Source organism: Coturnix japonica, chromosome 4, assembly GCF_001577835.2.
Source record: "Coturnix japonica isolate 7356 chromosome 4, Coturnix japonica 2.1, whole genome shotgun sequence".
In the NCBI taxonomy this organism is placed as follows: Eukaryota; Metazoa; Chordata; class Aves; order Galliformes; family Phasianidae; genus Coturnix; species Coturnix japonica.
In genome coordinates this window covers 30,194,801-30,211,678 of record NC_029519.1, presented here as the reverse complement: position 1 = coordinate 30,211,678, position 16,878 = coordinate 30,194,801, and the positions used below count along the sequence as shown (strand labels likewise).

The 16,878-nt window shown below is 42.6% G+C and overlaps 1 protein-coding gene and 1 long non-coding RNA gene across 7 annotated transcripts in view; one reads left to right on the top strand and one right to left on the bottom strand.

Annotated features, from left to right (window-relative positions):
* Positions 1-16,878, top strand: part of LOC107313225 — a 74,741-nt gene that overhangs the window by 17,829 nt on the left and 40,034 nt on the right. For both annotated transcript variants that reach the window (XR_004307230.1, XR_001554869.2), the window contains exon 2: positions 2,758-2,929. This is a non-coding gene — a long non-coding RNA (uncharacterized LOC107313225). The remainder of the gene's footprint in view (positions 1-2,757; positions 2,930-16,878) is intronic.
* Positions 2,942-16,878, bottom strand: part of SLC20A2 (solute carrier family 20 member 2) — a 55,387-nt gene continuing 41,450 nt past the window's right edge. The window contains exons 9-12 of one of the 5 annotated variants that reach the window (XR_001554864.2): positions 9,712-9,897; positions 8,932-9,016; positions 8,351-8,435; positions 4,325-4,424 (exon numbers count right to left, since the gene is read on the bottom strand). Coding sequence is in view for 4 of the 5 variants with exons in the window: in XM_015861269.2 (XP_015716755.1) it covers positions 4,260-4,424; positions 8,351-8,435; positions 9,712-9,897 (436 nt within the window). In the remaining variant the exon portion in view is untranslated. Of the gene's footprint in view, positions 4,425-8,350; positions 8,436-8,931; positions 9,017-9,711; positions 9,898-16,878 lie in introns of all 5 variants that reach the window. The other 4 variants (XM_015861269.2, XM_015861264.2, XM_015861266.2 and 1 more) reach the window with 4 other exon arrangements.

The window sequence follows — 16,878 nt, the reverse complement described above, 5'->3', positions numbered from 1 at the left end:
GCTGGGAACAATTTATTTGAAAGCAGTAGGGTTCAAGGTCACCATAAGACTAACTCATCCCTGTGTTTGGAAGTTAACTTCATTTCAGTTAGCACAATTAGATTTTTATCTTTGTACATCCTCACTTTTGTGCTCTGGAAAAAAAATACTTTACAATTACTTTCTGCTCAGCTCCGTTGCTAAGCAGAAGGAAGAGGCTTGCAGGTCCTAATAGTGGCAGTAAAATCTTATTTCAGTTCCAGCTCTCTTTCTCTCTGAGACCAGGAGATGGAAGCAGTGCTCCATCAGATCGATCAAACCATCTCAGCATCCCTAAAGCAAAATAAACACACTGTAGACAAGGTCAGAGATCTTTAAACATTTCAAAAAGACTTTTCCCAGCACTTGTCTTCCTTAAAGAGGAATATCAGCATATAAATAGAACTAGACCTTCATCCAAACAACCTTCTGTTCTCCAAAAGCACCTATTTATCCAGATCCTTTTCAGCATCAACTGCTTCTCTTAAAGACTGCACTCTGCCATCTCACAGCTCAAGAGTTCCCAGGTCTGGGCTACAAGCTCTCACCAAGAAACCTGAGTCTTCCTACTACTAACAAACAACAAAGAAGCCCTAAGTAGTGTCCCATACCCTTCTGTTACACTACCCTCTGTGTTTCACAGGAACATACATACACAAACACGCCCTGCAAGTGGCACGAAGTTACATTCAACACAAGTAATCTCAGCACATTTGGAATAGGCAGCTCCCTAACTCCAGCAGTGCTGAACTCTTAAGTGCCATCAGGGCAGAGAGTATTCACTTTGGAGTCATGAGTCCAACAGCAAGGTGCAGGAAAAGCAGCTGTGCCAACCAGGAGGTCAAACAGGGAAACACAGTACAAACAGGTTGCCACAGTACAAGTAACACAGCAGCTTCTCTAGCGCAGTCACACTGCCAGGCATAGAAAGATTGGTAGCAGCAACCTGTCTCAGTAGAGACCATCAGGTGGACATGCAAGAACAAAGAAGATCCAAGGGCAAGTAAGCCAGGCCTAACAGAGAACAAGGCTAGCTCCAACCCCTCTACAGCACATCATCCAGGAAAGGAAGCTCAAACTTGAGCGTCTGTAGAGATATGAGCCATGGCCAGTGACTATGAGAGTGAAAACACCCAAGAGAGGGGGAAGGAGGGCAATTAGGATCTATTAGCCCTTATCAGCCCAACCAGTTGACTCTCCTCTATCTGATTTGAGTCAAGGATATTACCACTGGTGCTCTGTATGACTTAAGAGACAGCAGACAGTTCATTTTTTGAAGTTGCATGCATTTCCTCTGAGAAAAGAGTTGCCTTGAACATTATAGTCATGTTTCTGCATTCATTCTTCACTCTTAAATGTGTTTTGTAGCGGCTGAACTAAACTGTTTGCTGCACTTAAGTAGCTCTTTGACTCCCACTCTTTTTAAACTTACCAAAGGTAATGAGGTGAGAAAACTGGAGGTTGTAATCATACTTGTCACTCCATGTGGCACAGCTGTGCTATGGCTGAGGAAGCAGCACTAGTGTTGCAGGTGCTGGAACTTAGGCCAGAAACTGTGTTGGGATCCCCTTGCTTTTACCACATATGCTGCTGCTTGAGGCTTTCAGAGGGGTTTTCTGAGTGAGAAGCTGAATACTGGAAGACGAGTAAGAATACAAAAATTCTGCCCTTCTGAGAGGGGCTAGATAACTTTGTTGTTGTCTCTTGGATTAGCTATAGAATTGCAGTGTGCCCTAGTGGACAAGAAGGCCAATGTGATTCTGGAGTGCATTAAAAAGAGCATGGCTAGCATATCTAGGGAGAGGATCCTTTCCCTTCTATACTGTCCTTGTGAGGCTACACCTGGAGTACTGTGTCCAGTTCTGCGCTCCTTCAGTTTAAGATAGGGAACTTTTTGAGGGAATGGAGTGGGGGGTCACAAAGATGATGAGGGGCCTGGAGCATCTTTGAGGAAAGGCTGAGAGACCTCGGACAGTTCAGCCTGGAGAAGAGAAAACTGAGGGGAGATCTTATCAATGCTTATAAACATCTAAAAGCCAGGTCTCAAGAGAATGGGGCCAGGCTCTTTTCAGTGATTCTCAGTAACAGAAGGAGGGGCAATGGGCACAAACTGGAACATAGTAATTTCCATATAAACACCCTTTACTACAAGGGTGAGAGAACACTGGATCAGGCTGCTCAGAGAGGCTGTGAGTCTCCTTCCCTGCAGATATGTAAAACCCTCCCGAATGGTTTCCTGTGCAGCCTACTCTAGTGAACTTGATTTAGCAGGGGGATTGGACTGGAAGATCTGTGGAGGTCCCTACCAACTCCTACAATTCCATGACCCTTTATCTTGCTTAAATAATATAACATGAAAACAGTGAGATGAGAGATGAGGTCAGGAGGCTTGAGGTGAAGCTGGTTTGCTCCTGACCTGGACCCAGCCTCGGCACATATGGTAGCCATCACCCAAACTGGCTCTAGCTGAGTAGATCACACTAGGCAATTATTTTTGTATTTGGGCATTGGCTGTGGTACGGGGCTGCAGTTTTGACTCTAGGGCCATGTTCTGATTTTTGAGCTGTATGTATTGTTTTTCATACATTGTGGTATACTGAAATGGTGTCATGGTTTCTTCCTCATCCAGCGAGTTATTCCTGCAGGTGTCCTCTTCTAAATTCCACCCTGATGCTTACAAACGATGCCCCAAAAGCCAACAGAACCTCATACTTTCTTTTCCTTTGTTCAACTTTCCAGGACCTTCCAATTTTTCAAATTCATCTCAAATATCCCTGGGAGCAGCATACATTGCTTGTGGTCAGCAACACAGATGCCACCTTGGAGTCGGCATGGGCCGGTGATCTTTTCCTGCTTTGGTGCCCTTCCCCAGCATTGCTAACACAGACGAGGAACCCTTAAAAAATGAGAGGTAAAAAGTGATCGGGGCTGTTCATCTTTTATTATAAATTTAGTATGAATGACCAATGGAAAAGTCACAATGGAGTACCAAGACCGTTTATCAAAATTTTAGCAGCATTTAAACAGTAAGAGATTTCCAAACCTCTTCCAGACCCCCTTGCCCTTTGCCTCCCACCCACCAAACAGTAACCTTCACCCAAATGTGCTTCCCGAAGCTGTGCAGGGATTTAGCTCACCACTTCCTGCGTCAAATCCCCTGAGCTGCCTTGAGGAATTGCATCCCGAGTGCTGGCCACCAACAGCCAAAGCCCCCAGCCACAAAAGTGGGGCTGAGTGGGTTTTATGGCCCAGCTGCCACGCCAGGCAGCCCCACTCCTGTACCAGAAGGCAGGCAGCTATGGCTCACCAGACAGAGACAGAGAAGACTGATGGTCTGTGCTGGCACTGAGACTGATGGCAGGGCAATGGGGCTGGGGCTTGAGGGAAAGCTCAAAAGTAAGTAGTGAGACACTTCACAAAACAAAGTCAGTGGACTGCCAGCTAGTGTGGACAACAGTGTTCTGCCTACTAAGCAACAAGAACAAGTAGAACAAATTTTTTTTGTGTGCTTTTTTGTTTTCTTTTGTTTTTAGTTACATTAAGATGGGCAGAGCCTGGCTGTTGGTAGGTTGGTGAAAATAGTGTTAAATTAGAGGTGAGGAAACACTACACACACCCACACGTGTAGACGAAAAAGTATTATTGGTAAGCTATTCCCCTGCTTCTTTGGTACTTCCTAAACTTTCTTATCCAAAATATATAAGGGAAATGCACCATTTAAGAGTTACTGTTTGTAAGTATTTACAAAGCCATAACCATTATGCTATGATACATCAAGATCAATATGATATGAACAGTTATCTTATGAAAAGCACTTTATGCACATTTTGTTCCAGTATCTTAGTAGCTTTAAAAAAATTCATGTGTTATGCAGTCCTGTACCTCGCTTCTTATATCAAATGGACAAGAAACATTTCCTAATCCATACTTCTCTTCAAAAGATTAAAAAATTGCCACCAAAATGATACACTATGTACATTTTCTTTTCTAAATATTAAATTCTAGGCAATTATTTTCACCCCACTAATAATATAACTTAGATATTGTTACCTACTATATGCATATATATTTATTTAATACATAAGAAATGGCACCACATCACCATGTCACCAATATGACACATTGTTATGTACAGTAGATAAGAAGTTAGATATGGAAGATGGATTCTCTCCGACCGGTCCTTTCATGGGAACGCTTCTCCCCTTGATGCTAGCTTGGCTACTTCCCCTGTTTACAGCTCCTCAGACGTAAGGCAGGATACCATACCTAAGCAGTGCCATTACCCCAGCACTGAACAAGCCAGCCACTGGGACAGTCACAAACCAGGCCAGGAAGATGTTGCGGAAGAGGCGCCAGTCAACAGCTTTCTTGGAGCGGATCCAGCCAACGGCCACCACGGAGCCCACCTTGTTAGTGTGGGAGGAGAGAGAAAGAAAAGATGTGAGGGGCATGTCCCAGTTCCCTCACCACGTCTGCACCAATGCCAGTCAGCTGATACCAGGAGATGCTCGAAACTGGTGCACTGAGATATAGAGCTTCTGGTGATGATGGCTGCCCTCAGTCATGCCCTCCTCCTCAAGCCAGCCTTTCTAGACCAGCCACTAAGCAAAGCACCCGGAGCTAACATCTTCCCCGCAGATGAACACATCAGCCTGATGCTAGGGGGCATGCAAACTACAGCAATATCAAGAAGCCTGGCTTCAAACAGGGAATGGATAAATAGCCAAAATATCCTCACAGACGCTAACAGGGCAGCCAAGGAGATTAGTGTTTTCAGAGATAAAACACACTGCAGTAAAGGTAAAGCTACTGTCTCTCTATCATTTGTTCTTTCAAATGAGTTTTCAGTTTTCCAACCTTGGTGATTCTACAGTTCTACAGTTCATGAACTTGGGTATAAACCCTACATATTATCATGGCCACTCTGCCACTAACAAAACACTGTAGCCTCATACATGTCTATACAAAGCAGATAGTAAAGCAGCAAGGAATATGGAAAGAATATTCGGTTTTGAAGGAACTGAAACTCCAAGACACAACCAGGCTTATGGTCCCCTCCTGCAGTCTGAAATGCTATCTTTGCTTCCTTTTCCATGTTCATTTTCTTAATGGGAGTATTAGTCCCTGTCTATAGACTACAAGCAACCAATGTGTGGAACCAAGGAAATTATAAATGCTGGAGTGTGATAGGAGAGGATATCTGATCCACACCTTTGTTAATACCTGTATAAATTCTAGCTGCTGCCTAACCTCTCTTTTTAGAGGCAAGAGCACTTTGTTGACAACCCTATCACTCTCGTATCACTGAATCCAATGCTCCGGTGACAAAACAAGGAAAAACTAAACTTGATGTACTGGGACTTGAAAGGCTTTGGTTTAAAGAAAGCATGAGATGTCCTTCCAGTGGAGAGGACCCAACGCTTTGAAGGTCAGCTTAAAGATTGTGTGAAGTTACCTGAAGGACCATGTTTTACAGGAGATATACATCTAAGGGAATGAAACTAAAACATTGCTTTCTTTTGTCTGTAGGTTAACCTGCTTTAATAAGGAAATTTGCTAGACTATATTTAATCTGAATACACCAGGACTGGACAATGTGCTAGACTGTGCTTAGCTGGGGGAGCATGAGGCCTGTCTGTATGTAGCTTGCAGGAATCTCGAGAAAAAGCAGCACTTTGCCCAGCTAAGAGGAACTCGCAGCTTCTGAACATCTCAGGTGCTAATCCAGGGAAACAGTACTTTTCCAGCAGCTTAGCTGTTAGGCTCTGCTTTACATTTTGCATGCTTTTAGCAACAGTGCGACGTGCTACAACAAGGAGTGTTGCTTATTGAGCAAGCCTGAAATTTACATATGGTAATCTCTGAGTCCTTCCTGAAATTTAAAAGGTATCAGCAATGATGGCATTGGTAATTTGTTTTAAACATCATTAATGTTTAGTTGATTAATAGTAATTTAGACGGACTAAAGGTTAGGAGAGTAGCTAAAATTTTGGTGTAGGGCAACTACACCTTCTGTGGAATTTCAGATGACATCTACTTCAAGATTGGTTTGAAACCAGTGCAGTTTGCCTTCAGTATGCTCTGCTTAGAGCAGATTGACAGGAAATACAGAAATGCTTTTGTCCCTCCTGTTCCTATGCAATGGTGCATCAAAATAATACCCACACTAACATAACTCTGTTAATAGAAACACAGAGAGTGTTTACAATACCCTAAAATAGTAACAGTAAAATAGAGCTGGCAGTGTGACCTCAGCTAAGTTGCTTTTGCATAGAAAAACCACCTACCTCCTGCACTCTGTTTTTCTCAGTGTGTCACAGCTGAGAAGCACCTGTTTGTAGATCTCACATTTTACAGTAAGCAACAGGTACTGCATGTGAGACCCAGCACTACCTGCTTGCCTACCTGGGCAGCAGAAAGGAGAGGCATGCATTCACAGCACGCCAGCTTTTCCATGCTAAACCTCGAGGCAGGCTGAACAGGTTAAATCGTTTTCCCAATGATTGAAAAAAAAAAAGACACTTCTATCTCAATGGCAACTGTTCCTCTGAAATGTCTGCAGGAAATTCCACAGGGAAAGATGGAGATGCTGGCAATGCTGTCAGAGAGACATTTTGCCATGGAATGAATGACAGATAATCATTCTCTTATGTCTTCACTGGGCCCTTGACCAATTGATCTCTCAACTCACAGTTTTGTTTTCCTGAAACACTGAGTTGGTGTAGTAATGTGATGTTCTGGAACAGCCTAATCCTGCTAGGAGGTAGATCCTCCCATTAAGAACGACCTATCTAATTATACGTTGCAAGCTGCAGGTAGGTGGTGAAGACTTAACCACATTAATCACTTTTACGGAAGCATTTTTTAAAGAGTTAATGTGCCCTGCCCTTAGAAAAAAGACCAAGCCTTTGACTGTGTTGAGTCAATGAATACATTCTAACACAGCCCTCTCATTAGCTGATGGCTTCCAAGAAATTCCCTTTTGCATTTAAAGTTGGTCTATTTGTCTGCACCAAAGTGTATTTTCTCTTTTCTGACAGCTGACTAGAAGTGCTCCAGGCACACAGTGCAGATAATCAAAGCTGCATTATTCTCCCTGGCAAATTCTTCATTGGTTATTTGACTTTGAGTCAGCTGAAAGGGAGGTGTTTTGGAGCTACCGTTTTCACAAGTGGTTCACGTGTTACAAACTTTTTCCCTGCTTGAAACAGAGGAACCAGTTAGGCCAACACTGGGAAATGTGAACAGTCTTTCAGAACAGTCCAGGCTTGGCTACTGCTCAAAGGACTCTACAGTAGAAAGAAAGAAATGATTTTGCAACTGGGGTGCTTTCTGAAGAAGCAGTTTTCACTAGAAAAGGCCAACTGAACTAACTCTGGGTGTTCTGCGAGATTTGTGGATGTTGAGATTCTTTCACTGCCACTGGTGAGTATGCCCAGTATCTCACTGCCTGCCTGCTGCATTGCAGAGCAGTGCACCCCAAAAACCTGTCCTGGCAGAGCTGCAAGGGCTCCAAGGTCCCCCAGGTGCAGCAGTGAATCCCCCAGGATCTGGCCCTGCTTGGGCTTAGTGGTACATCTCAAATCAGAGCGCCTGCCAGCTCTGGCTTGGGGGATCTTCACCAAGCCCTACTGGAAGGTGATGCATACAGCCAGCTCTGAGTGCCCAGGAGTCCATGGGAAGTCAAAGGGAAGACAGAAATTACACTGGATTCATGAATTTTCTGGGGAATCAAATTCCACATTCTCACTGTGTTCTTCTGCAGTACAAATGTCCAAACACTCTACAAGCCCCTACACAGGTTTCCTCCTATAGCATGTGACACATTTTGATTCTTCTCTTTACTAATCTTGTCTATACTTCAAGCTGGGCTTTTATAAAATATATATGTGTGTACATATATTTATGTATAAAATATCAAATCATAGAGACTGTATTTTGTGTTATAATGCACAAAAGTGAGGACGAATTTGTTTAATAGAAGAAAGAAATTAAATTATTAGCATGAGGATGTAACACTGTTTTTTTAATACAAGCAGCTCTAAACTACATGTAACCTGGATCACACAAACTACAAGCCTATGTTATTTTAAGACGTCTACATTAGTTCCATATTGAACTAGGCAAGGATCAAAGACATTCCACACTTTTGTGCAATTACTTGTAATGCTGACTTTGCTCAGCTGTACCTGCCTTATACAGTCTTTGGTGTTTTGTCTGCATGGTGCATCGCGTAGTGAAGGCAATCTGCAGCAATTGGTATATCTCGTGTTTTGTTACAGATTGTCCTAGTGATGTGATTTACTGATGGGGTCACTGCAAACTCCAATACCTTGCAATGGGTGGAGCTTATTGGAATACCCACATTTGAGGCTACAAGTACCGTTAGCGCACACATTACTTCAATGCAAAATCCACTGTGAAGAAATAAAAAAAAGACAGATGGAAAACCTGTAGTAAAAGAGTTATATGCAGGAAATCCCATGCCATGCACTTATCAAGACAGTGAAGTATAAATGATGAATGGTGCGCAGCCTCTGAACAAGGGAAAAATGCTACATGACCAGGTTCAAATGGCACCTGTGTGGAGGAAACCAGGCTTTTCAATGCCAGATGCCCCTGCAATTGTTTGCTTTAAATTGAGGTCACGTGTTGGTAAGCAATGTTTTTCTTCAACCACAGCTAAAGGAGTTCACGCTCTGGTGGTTGCCAGGCCCAATTGCAACAGCTTTACCAAGACAACGTCAATGCAATATTTGGAATCTTGATATATTTTTTTTTAGGGCTGATTTTCCTTTGCCACTTTGCCACACTTCCTGTGCAAAAACGTGCCATTATCCACTGATCTGAGCAGCATAGTTTAAGATGAATAGTCCAGACTGCCCTGACTGCAGTCACTCGGCGAAGGCATACCTTGCAGTGTGTAGTACTGACAGGAAGTCCAATATTGGAAGCTACCACAACTGTGAACGCCGAAGCCAACTCAATAGTGAATCCACTGCGGGAAGCATAAGAAAACACTTCACAATCACTCTTTGCATCAGCTCTGACTGATACCACATGCGGTGTGCCAAAGTCTTACCTGTGTCTTCTTCAACCGTTTATCTCCAACTGATTTTTGTCATATAAATAAAGAGAACAAGGAACTGCTGAATAATGGAAACAGTATGGGCTAGTCACCTGCAGTAATTGATGGCACGGCTCATTGCATCAGGAGTTTTTGCTATGTTATGCTGCAGTGAATCATGCCTAATTAGTGATTTGGTTAAGCACCGGTAGAGGTCTAATACGTACCAAGGACAAAAATTACTGTAATGAATACATAGGTTGTAAGTAGTCTGAAGCACACCAGGAAAGCAACTGTAACCTCACAATTTCCACATACACCTTCTGCCATGTTAGTCAGGTCATCAGAAGAAGACTCTGTTCACATAGACCTCCACACCTCGGACTCACTCTGTATTAGTTTACAAGCATATACACATTTTTTTCATTTTCTCTTTCTTTGTCTCTTTTTTTTTTTTTCATCCTTCCTTTCTTTCTCTTCTTTCTCATTTTTCAGAAAGATGCGTAAATCAAAGCCAGGTTATCATTAAAGCACAGCAAAACCAGCAAACAAAGTACTGCCACAGCAGTTTCTCAAACTGGCTCACACACAAAGATCAACCAGCATAATGACAACTGAGCACCTACCTTGAGGGTGTGATTGGAGTGAGGTCTTTACCCATGGTCTGGATAACTCTTCTGCCCCAGACCCAGAGACCCACGCAGATCCCTACCCCTCCGTAAAACAGCAGCCAGACAGGAGTTGATGCTTCTTGCATGACACCACCTTGTTCATAGATGAGCCAGAGTGCAACAAGGGGACCGATTGCATTACTGGAAAAAACAGAAGAATATCACCCGAGTTATAAAAATGTAGATAATTGCCTTAAAAGGGAATTTTCTGTGCTTCGTTTTAATTCATAGTATGTGCAGAACTGCTGACCCTGCAGGCAACACTCTTCTTCACTTGTGAAGACTGCAGCAGTGGACTCTTATCATGTTGCTTTTTCAGATGTCACTTCACCACTGATAACTATAGCAAGTGCTGAAAACAATTCACCTTTAACAAATCATTTCCAGAAATGTCAGAGTTGGTAATAACTTACAGATGTGTTCTGAGAAAAAAGCAGGATTTTCAGTATCACACTGAAGTTAACTGAAAGATTATCAATCCATGAGCTCTGCATCTGTAAAATTCAAGAATTAAATGATCTTTTGTCGAAGAGGGAAATTAATGGATAATGCTAGAGAATTTTAGAGAAGATGTAGATATTATCTAGTCTGACAACTTGCAACTTTTAGAGATATGATAAGAATGCAGCTGGGAAGGTGACTAAGTCCTCTCCAAATGCACTGCATAACTGATTATGCTGGATCAGAGAGAACTACTTGGTGACACTCAGGTAGCAGAAGCTCATTTTGCCATCCTGCCGCTGCTGTCTAGAAATCCACAGAAATTCAGTAACACTGAAGTCCCCACTCCAAAGGCACACCACAGGATACTGGTGCCTTACTTACGCTCCAGTGCCTGGAGGAAGACTTCTGACTATGCTTATTCTGAAAAAACACATTTCTCAGAATGAGAGTTAGCAGAAAAACTCAGAAGCTGGCATCCAGTTATTGTATAGGCTTAAACACCAAAAAGCAGATAAGAACTTTGACATTACTTTTTTGTTTGTTTGTTTGTTTGCAGTTCTTCAACTAAAACCAAGCTTGCCCTGCGGAGTAACATTTAGCACAAATTGTAAAAGCATGGAGAGCAAGGCGGTATTGTAATTAAGTCTAAATAACAAAAAGGAAAGCAGTGCAAACCTGACCAACGTTATTCAAAAAGTTTGAATAGGAACAGGAAGCTCCCTTCTTTGTAAAGTGATAACAGAGAGCCGGTGGTGGTGAATGACACGTGCAGCACCAACAGCTATGCCTGCCCTGTCTCAATTTAGCTGCTGGTCTTGCTCCAAAGCACACAGTTGGAACAGGGGACATTTTAACATAAATTGTTGAGCAAAGCAAGCCACTCCAACCTACAGTCATTCATTCAGTTGAACCTCATCTTTACCGGAGAAGAGGTTGCGTGCTAATAGCCAAGCCCTCAGTACTGTCAGCACAGCATGTCTGAGCAATGCAACACCTTCTCCTTCCCTTCTCCTGGTCCTTGTAGAACCTGTCCTGAAAACTGAGAAGTGCCCCTGAAGGAAACTGACCAGGAAGGCATTTTCCCTTGTAAACATATACAACACTAAAGCAGCAAGGCAAACAAAAGCGCTTGAAAACACTCTCTGGTATAAAAAGGAATCAATAAATCTTAAAGATTTTGAGAAAAGTGCTGGAAATAAATTAGTGAGCTAACATGAATAATAAAATCCAGTGGATTTGAAGACACTGGAATGAAGAACTAAGTACTCTTTAAATAAAGAGTGAATTCCACTAACAAATATACCTTAACATTCTGCTCTATTTCAATACCTGAATATACATTTGATTTGTTGAATTTTGTGAATGCATAAATACAGTCATGCTTTAGTGCCTGAATGCAAGAATTGCTTTGTCTTGAAGGTAGAAAAGGTACATGAACAAAGCATTTCTATTTCTTTTAAGTTGACTTGCAACTCCTTGGCCACCATTTGCAGGTGCAGATTAAACTGCATGTATGTTTTAATGCCTTGTTGTACATGAAACACAATTCACTGTACCTTCAACTAATGGGTGCTGAAGGCAGCTGAGGATGAGAGTAACTAGAACAGTAATCAGATGAGCAAAGGGAAAACTGATTTTCCCTTCGTATAATGGTGAATAACATAGGGACAACCTTCCTGCTGAAAATAACAAGTACCTTTGGAGCAAGCCCAGGTGCTGATTTCTGACTGTTCTGAAGAGAATATGCACGGATATTTGTCAATCCTAATGTAAACGGGAAGACAGAAAAGGCTTCAAAAACAACAGCAGAAAACGATGGTCTTTTGTATCAAAATCCAGTTTTAATTATTTGCAAATGCTACAACTCTGTGAATCAGCTAATCCTAATCCTCAAAGAAAAGCTTATTTTCTTATTGTGGCAAGAGAGGGCAGAGCAAAACTCCACTGACTTGTACCTAGCTATGGAGGATCGAAGTGGATAATGCTGCCAAACAAATCAGAGGAGATCATACCAAACCACAGATACCATCCCTGGATGGAAAGAAAGCAGAGGAGCACTGGATCAATGTATATTGAGAAGTCAAAAGTAATTAACTGCATTGTCATACATGGGCATCTACACTACTGGGTAGATATTTACACCACAAGGGCATTTCTCCTTTATTATGGAGAATTACGGCTTAAACATTCAATTCCTAGGAACAACTGTATGTCCCAGACTGAATACCAGCAAGAGGCTACCATCAAGCAGCAAATTGGCAGTGATGTGGAGCCAGGGTCTCCAATCTACTATGTGTGGCTTCTGGGTTTATTCAGGTCCAGTCCCAGGGTCTTGTGATATCAGTGCTTCCTGTGTCATGTGGGGAACATCTCTACAAGAAGCCGTCAGCCATGTTCCACCACAGAACTGCCAGAAAGTTATCAGTGAACAAATCTGATTCACAAACTGCTAAGATTAGGATCTTGGTACAGCATGCATTAGTTTCAAGACACTGCCATTACCATGTGCAACCAGCCATCCTTGGGACTAGGAAAAGTTCATCAGTGGAAGACAACCGGTCCCAACAGGAGGGTAAGAGAGAGATAGCACACTAGTAAAAGGTTGTTAAAGACTTTGTTTTAAGACGTTCTGCGGTGAACAGATGTCTCCTGCAGCTGAGTGACTAAGCAGTTGAACCATGATATGGGCTGTTAGGATGTGGTTTGCAAAATATTTCCCACCAGTTCTGTCTCATTTGACTCAGGATATGATCAGAAGGAAAGCAGACCTAAAATCTTCCAAGCGTTTGGCCAAGACTCATTTCACAAGTAATTTGAAGTTGTGATTTGCTCTTACCCTCCCATGACAGCTCTTTTACTTGCTTTAACCAATGTGTATTTGTGCTGGAGGTCCCATCTGGGAAAGTCTGATTCACAGTTGTTTAGAGGGAGAAGATAAGAGAAAAAAGAAAAAGGCCTCACGCAGTCACCAAGTGGGTCTGGACCCCTATCTGCTTCTATCTCTCTGTAAAACTGCCATTAGGTTCCTATGCAACTTAGTTTTGCATCTAAAAGCCAAGATAACAAGGTCCCTGTTGGGGTGCTACTTAAGTTTTCTGTATCTACAAATCAATGTCATAGTATGCATTTTTCCACTGAGCACAAGATTCCAATGCAAGTTAATTTTATGCTGAATTTATAACACATTATGGCCCAGCTCCTGAGTCTGCCATGAAGCATCGTCTTCATGCCCAGTTTTTGCTATTTCTGCTGGTCTTGGCTGCATGAGGGGTGTCAAGCTGCCTGCCACCTGCAGATGCACGATCCAGGACTAGCAGATACCTACAGCAGCACTTGTGCTCACAGACACGTGTTACCATGGCACAGTCAAGCGGCTTGAACCATTTCTGAAGTGCTTGCTGATCCTCCTGGTTATCTCCTAGCTCTCTCAACTAACATAAACTGGCATGACTTCTCTTTTCTTGTTCATTTGTGCCAGTTGAGAATCTGTCCCAGAGCATTTATAAAACTGTTGTGAAAGACAATGCTTGACAGTTCATCTGAACTATAGATAGAGTTGGCTTCGCCTCTCCCCTGAGAGACAGATAGTATTACCACCACCAACAAAAAACATTCAGCTGTCATGAGACAGGCTTAGCAATTACCAGTTTGCCATGCAAACATACATGCACACACACACATGCAAGTAGAGAAGTATGTGTGCTTTTGGGTCACGTGTCCAGTTCTTGGTCTACAGGAACAAAGATTATACCTTTTTTGTTTTTTCTTTTTAAAGTAAAAAGTAAGGGTTTTTTTTCAGAAGTGAAAGGATACCATCAGTTGAGAACTCTGGATATCATCAAGCCTCTGCAACTTGCAATTCAAAGTATTATGCAACTTGCCATAATACTTTGAATTAGCAACACTGTATTTCCTAGCTACTTCTTATTTTAGCGATTTGCTAAAAAGAAAATCTAATTGTAGTTGAATGCTAGAATCTGACTAAGCTTTCTGTTATAATCTGTGAGCTACAGACTATATGGTGACCATCCTTTAATTCTTTGCTACCTGAAAGTCAGACTGTGTTTCTGCCATGTTTTCAAGTTGACTGGAAGAAGCTTAGTGCACACACTAACAATGATTCAAATGCAACTATGGGCAAAATAGCTGATAAATCTATATTAAACTTCCAGCATTACACATAGAGTTACACATTTCCCATTCATTCAAGTATTTTCCAAAACAGGATTCCACAAATGACAGTAAACTTGCCTCTGAACTTCCCACTGGGAAATGAAGTGGGATGATACAGTTTTTTTCCTATACTGCAGTCATGCTTGGAGATATCATGTAACTGTGTAACACTGCAAGGAAAGTTTGCTTGTGTAGTGTGCCAACAGCAAAAAATACATCCTGGACTCCAGGGATCTCAGATGATCAAGAAAGGGCCCTGGCTCTTGCTTTTAACCTACTTACAAAAACCTACAGCATTATGTACCATGTTATGTGTACACACCATTGTGTGACAACAGTGCGTCACAGATATGCCCCATGAAGTGCAAGCTTTGGGTGTGTTCTGAGTCATGAAAACCACATATTTTTTCCTGTAACTCATCACCGTGTACTCTAAATGGTGGCCCTGAAACATAAATCCCTGCAGGCCGCAGGAAAGGACAAAATACATTTTACCATTCACTGCAGCACAGGGATACACATTTCTGCCATTCCTACCTCTTGGAGAGGCAGAGTTGGTAAAGACACATGAGAAGAAATCCCTCTCCCCAAATGGCATTGATCTGCACCACCAGCAGGGACAAGCCATTCCCAAAAATGTCTGTGTGATTCTGGCAAAGGGAGAGATAATAGTTTCTTTCTGCTCTTCTCTTACTGGCCTGTGTGGGGAGGAAGTGATGGCACAGCTATAGAGGCACTTACTTGGGTAGTTCAAGACACAAGATCCAAACCTACTCAGGAGATGCTTTCAGGACATACTGCTATTGAAAACCAGAGAAATCAGATTTGAAGCTGCTGTCAGTAATAGTAACAGACAGCTTAGCTTCCAAAATATTCTAAGTAATCTTGGCTGCAGCTCTCAGGGAGGAAATAAGAAATGTTCATTTTGTAATGTGCCCTCATTATAGCTCCAGTAGATCCCTTATTCAGCAAGGAAACTGAATCCCACTATGTGCTCTGTGTGTAGTGAGATACTGACAATGCTCTGACTCTTTGCTCCTTTCATTTCACTGCATTTATTCTGAGAAGAGGGGAAAAGGTGAGTCCCAGTGCTGTTGGTGTGCTCTGACCCATAACTCCAGTTAAGCCTTTAGGGATGGGAAAGGAGAAATTTCCTTCATCTGCCTTTGGGCAAATAGATGTCTCCTAGTTTTACTGACATCACCTGGAATAACAATATACTCCTGATCTAGTAGAGATTCAGCTTGTAAGACATTGAAGTAATTTTTAGAAATACACAAAATATTTTTACTCTAGCTCTCAAATAGCTCTGAAACTCCCCTGGCTTTCAGGAAAGGGCTAACTCAGGCTTTGTTACTCAGCATCAGCCCTACAGCTTTGGTGGCTCTTCCCTTGTCTGCATCTATACAGTCACCTCAGGCTGCTGCTGTTGTGGCACCGCACTGTGGATCATTGGGATTCCTGCTGAACAAACCTGTATTTACAGAAATACAGAAATACGCTCAGTCCAGCACAACCATAGGTGCATATAATCCCTGATGACCAGCAAAGCATAGCTTCTCTGGAAAGCTGCCTCTGAACAAGCATTTAGGAAGCTGGCAGCTCTCACCATGTCACGCTCCTGGCCCAGGTTTTTTTTTCCATCCTGCCCTTTTTATTCTCCCGTTGCCCTTGCAATGACCTGACATGCTCCCTTTGTGCTCGGACGCCGAGCCAGTGTGACCTGCCCGCTCAGCACTGCTGATTAAGTCCAACAACAATATTTTTTCAGGGGGTCTGTCCCAACACATTTCGTTGGGATTTTAAATTCTTTAGATTTCATTCAGCCCATGTGCACTGGAGTGTCGCAAGGCTCTGGGCCTGGCTCAGTTAGTCCTGGCCCTGGAAGAGCTCCAGCATCCCCAACACCATGCATATGAGTATTGCAGCAGGAAGGGATGGTCTGAACAGAGCAGGCAGCCAAATAAGGAGTCACCATGGCTCCCTGCTCCTTTTAACATACAGCTGCCTTGGCAAGGATCCCTGTGGCTATAGGCCATAACTCCAGTGACAAACTTCAGTGCCCAGAGATAGCAATCGCTATCTCTGCTGATAGGTATTTCTGCGATGCTGAATGGCAGAGATGAGCTCTGAAGAAACTGGGGTCTAGGTACCCTTGTGCTGAGTTAGTTCTGCAGTCAAACGCAAACTACTGATTCAGCTCTCTCAGGTCCAGGGGAAAGGACTGAAGAATGAAACAAGGGAAATTCATGAATGATTTTTTTGCCCACTACACTGCTATCCAAACCATACGAGGCACCTCTGCTCCATCAAGAGTTTCAGAGCAGTATCATGTCTAAGTCCATACCATATGCTGTTGCCTTTTGTTGTAAACGTTTAACCACCTGCAAGTTGCATTCCTTCTATTAGCTTTTAATTTGTCTCTCTGCTCCTCTCATCTGCTCCTGTCCCTCCCTGGGATAACAGCAAACAGTCTGATGGAAAATAGACAGAAGAAGTGTGAGG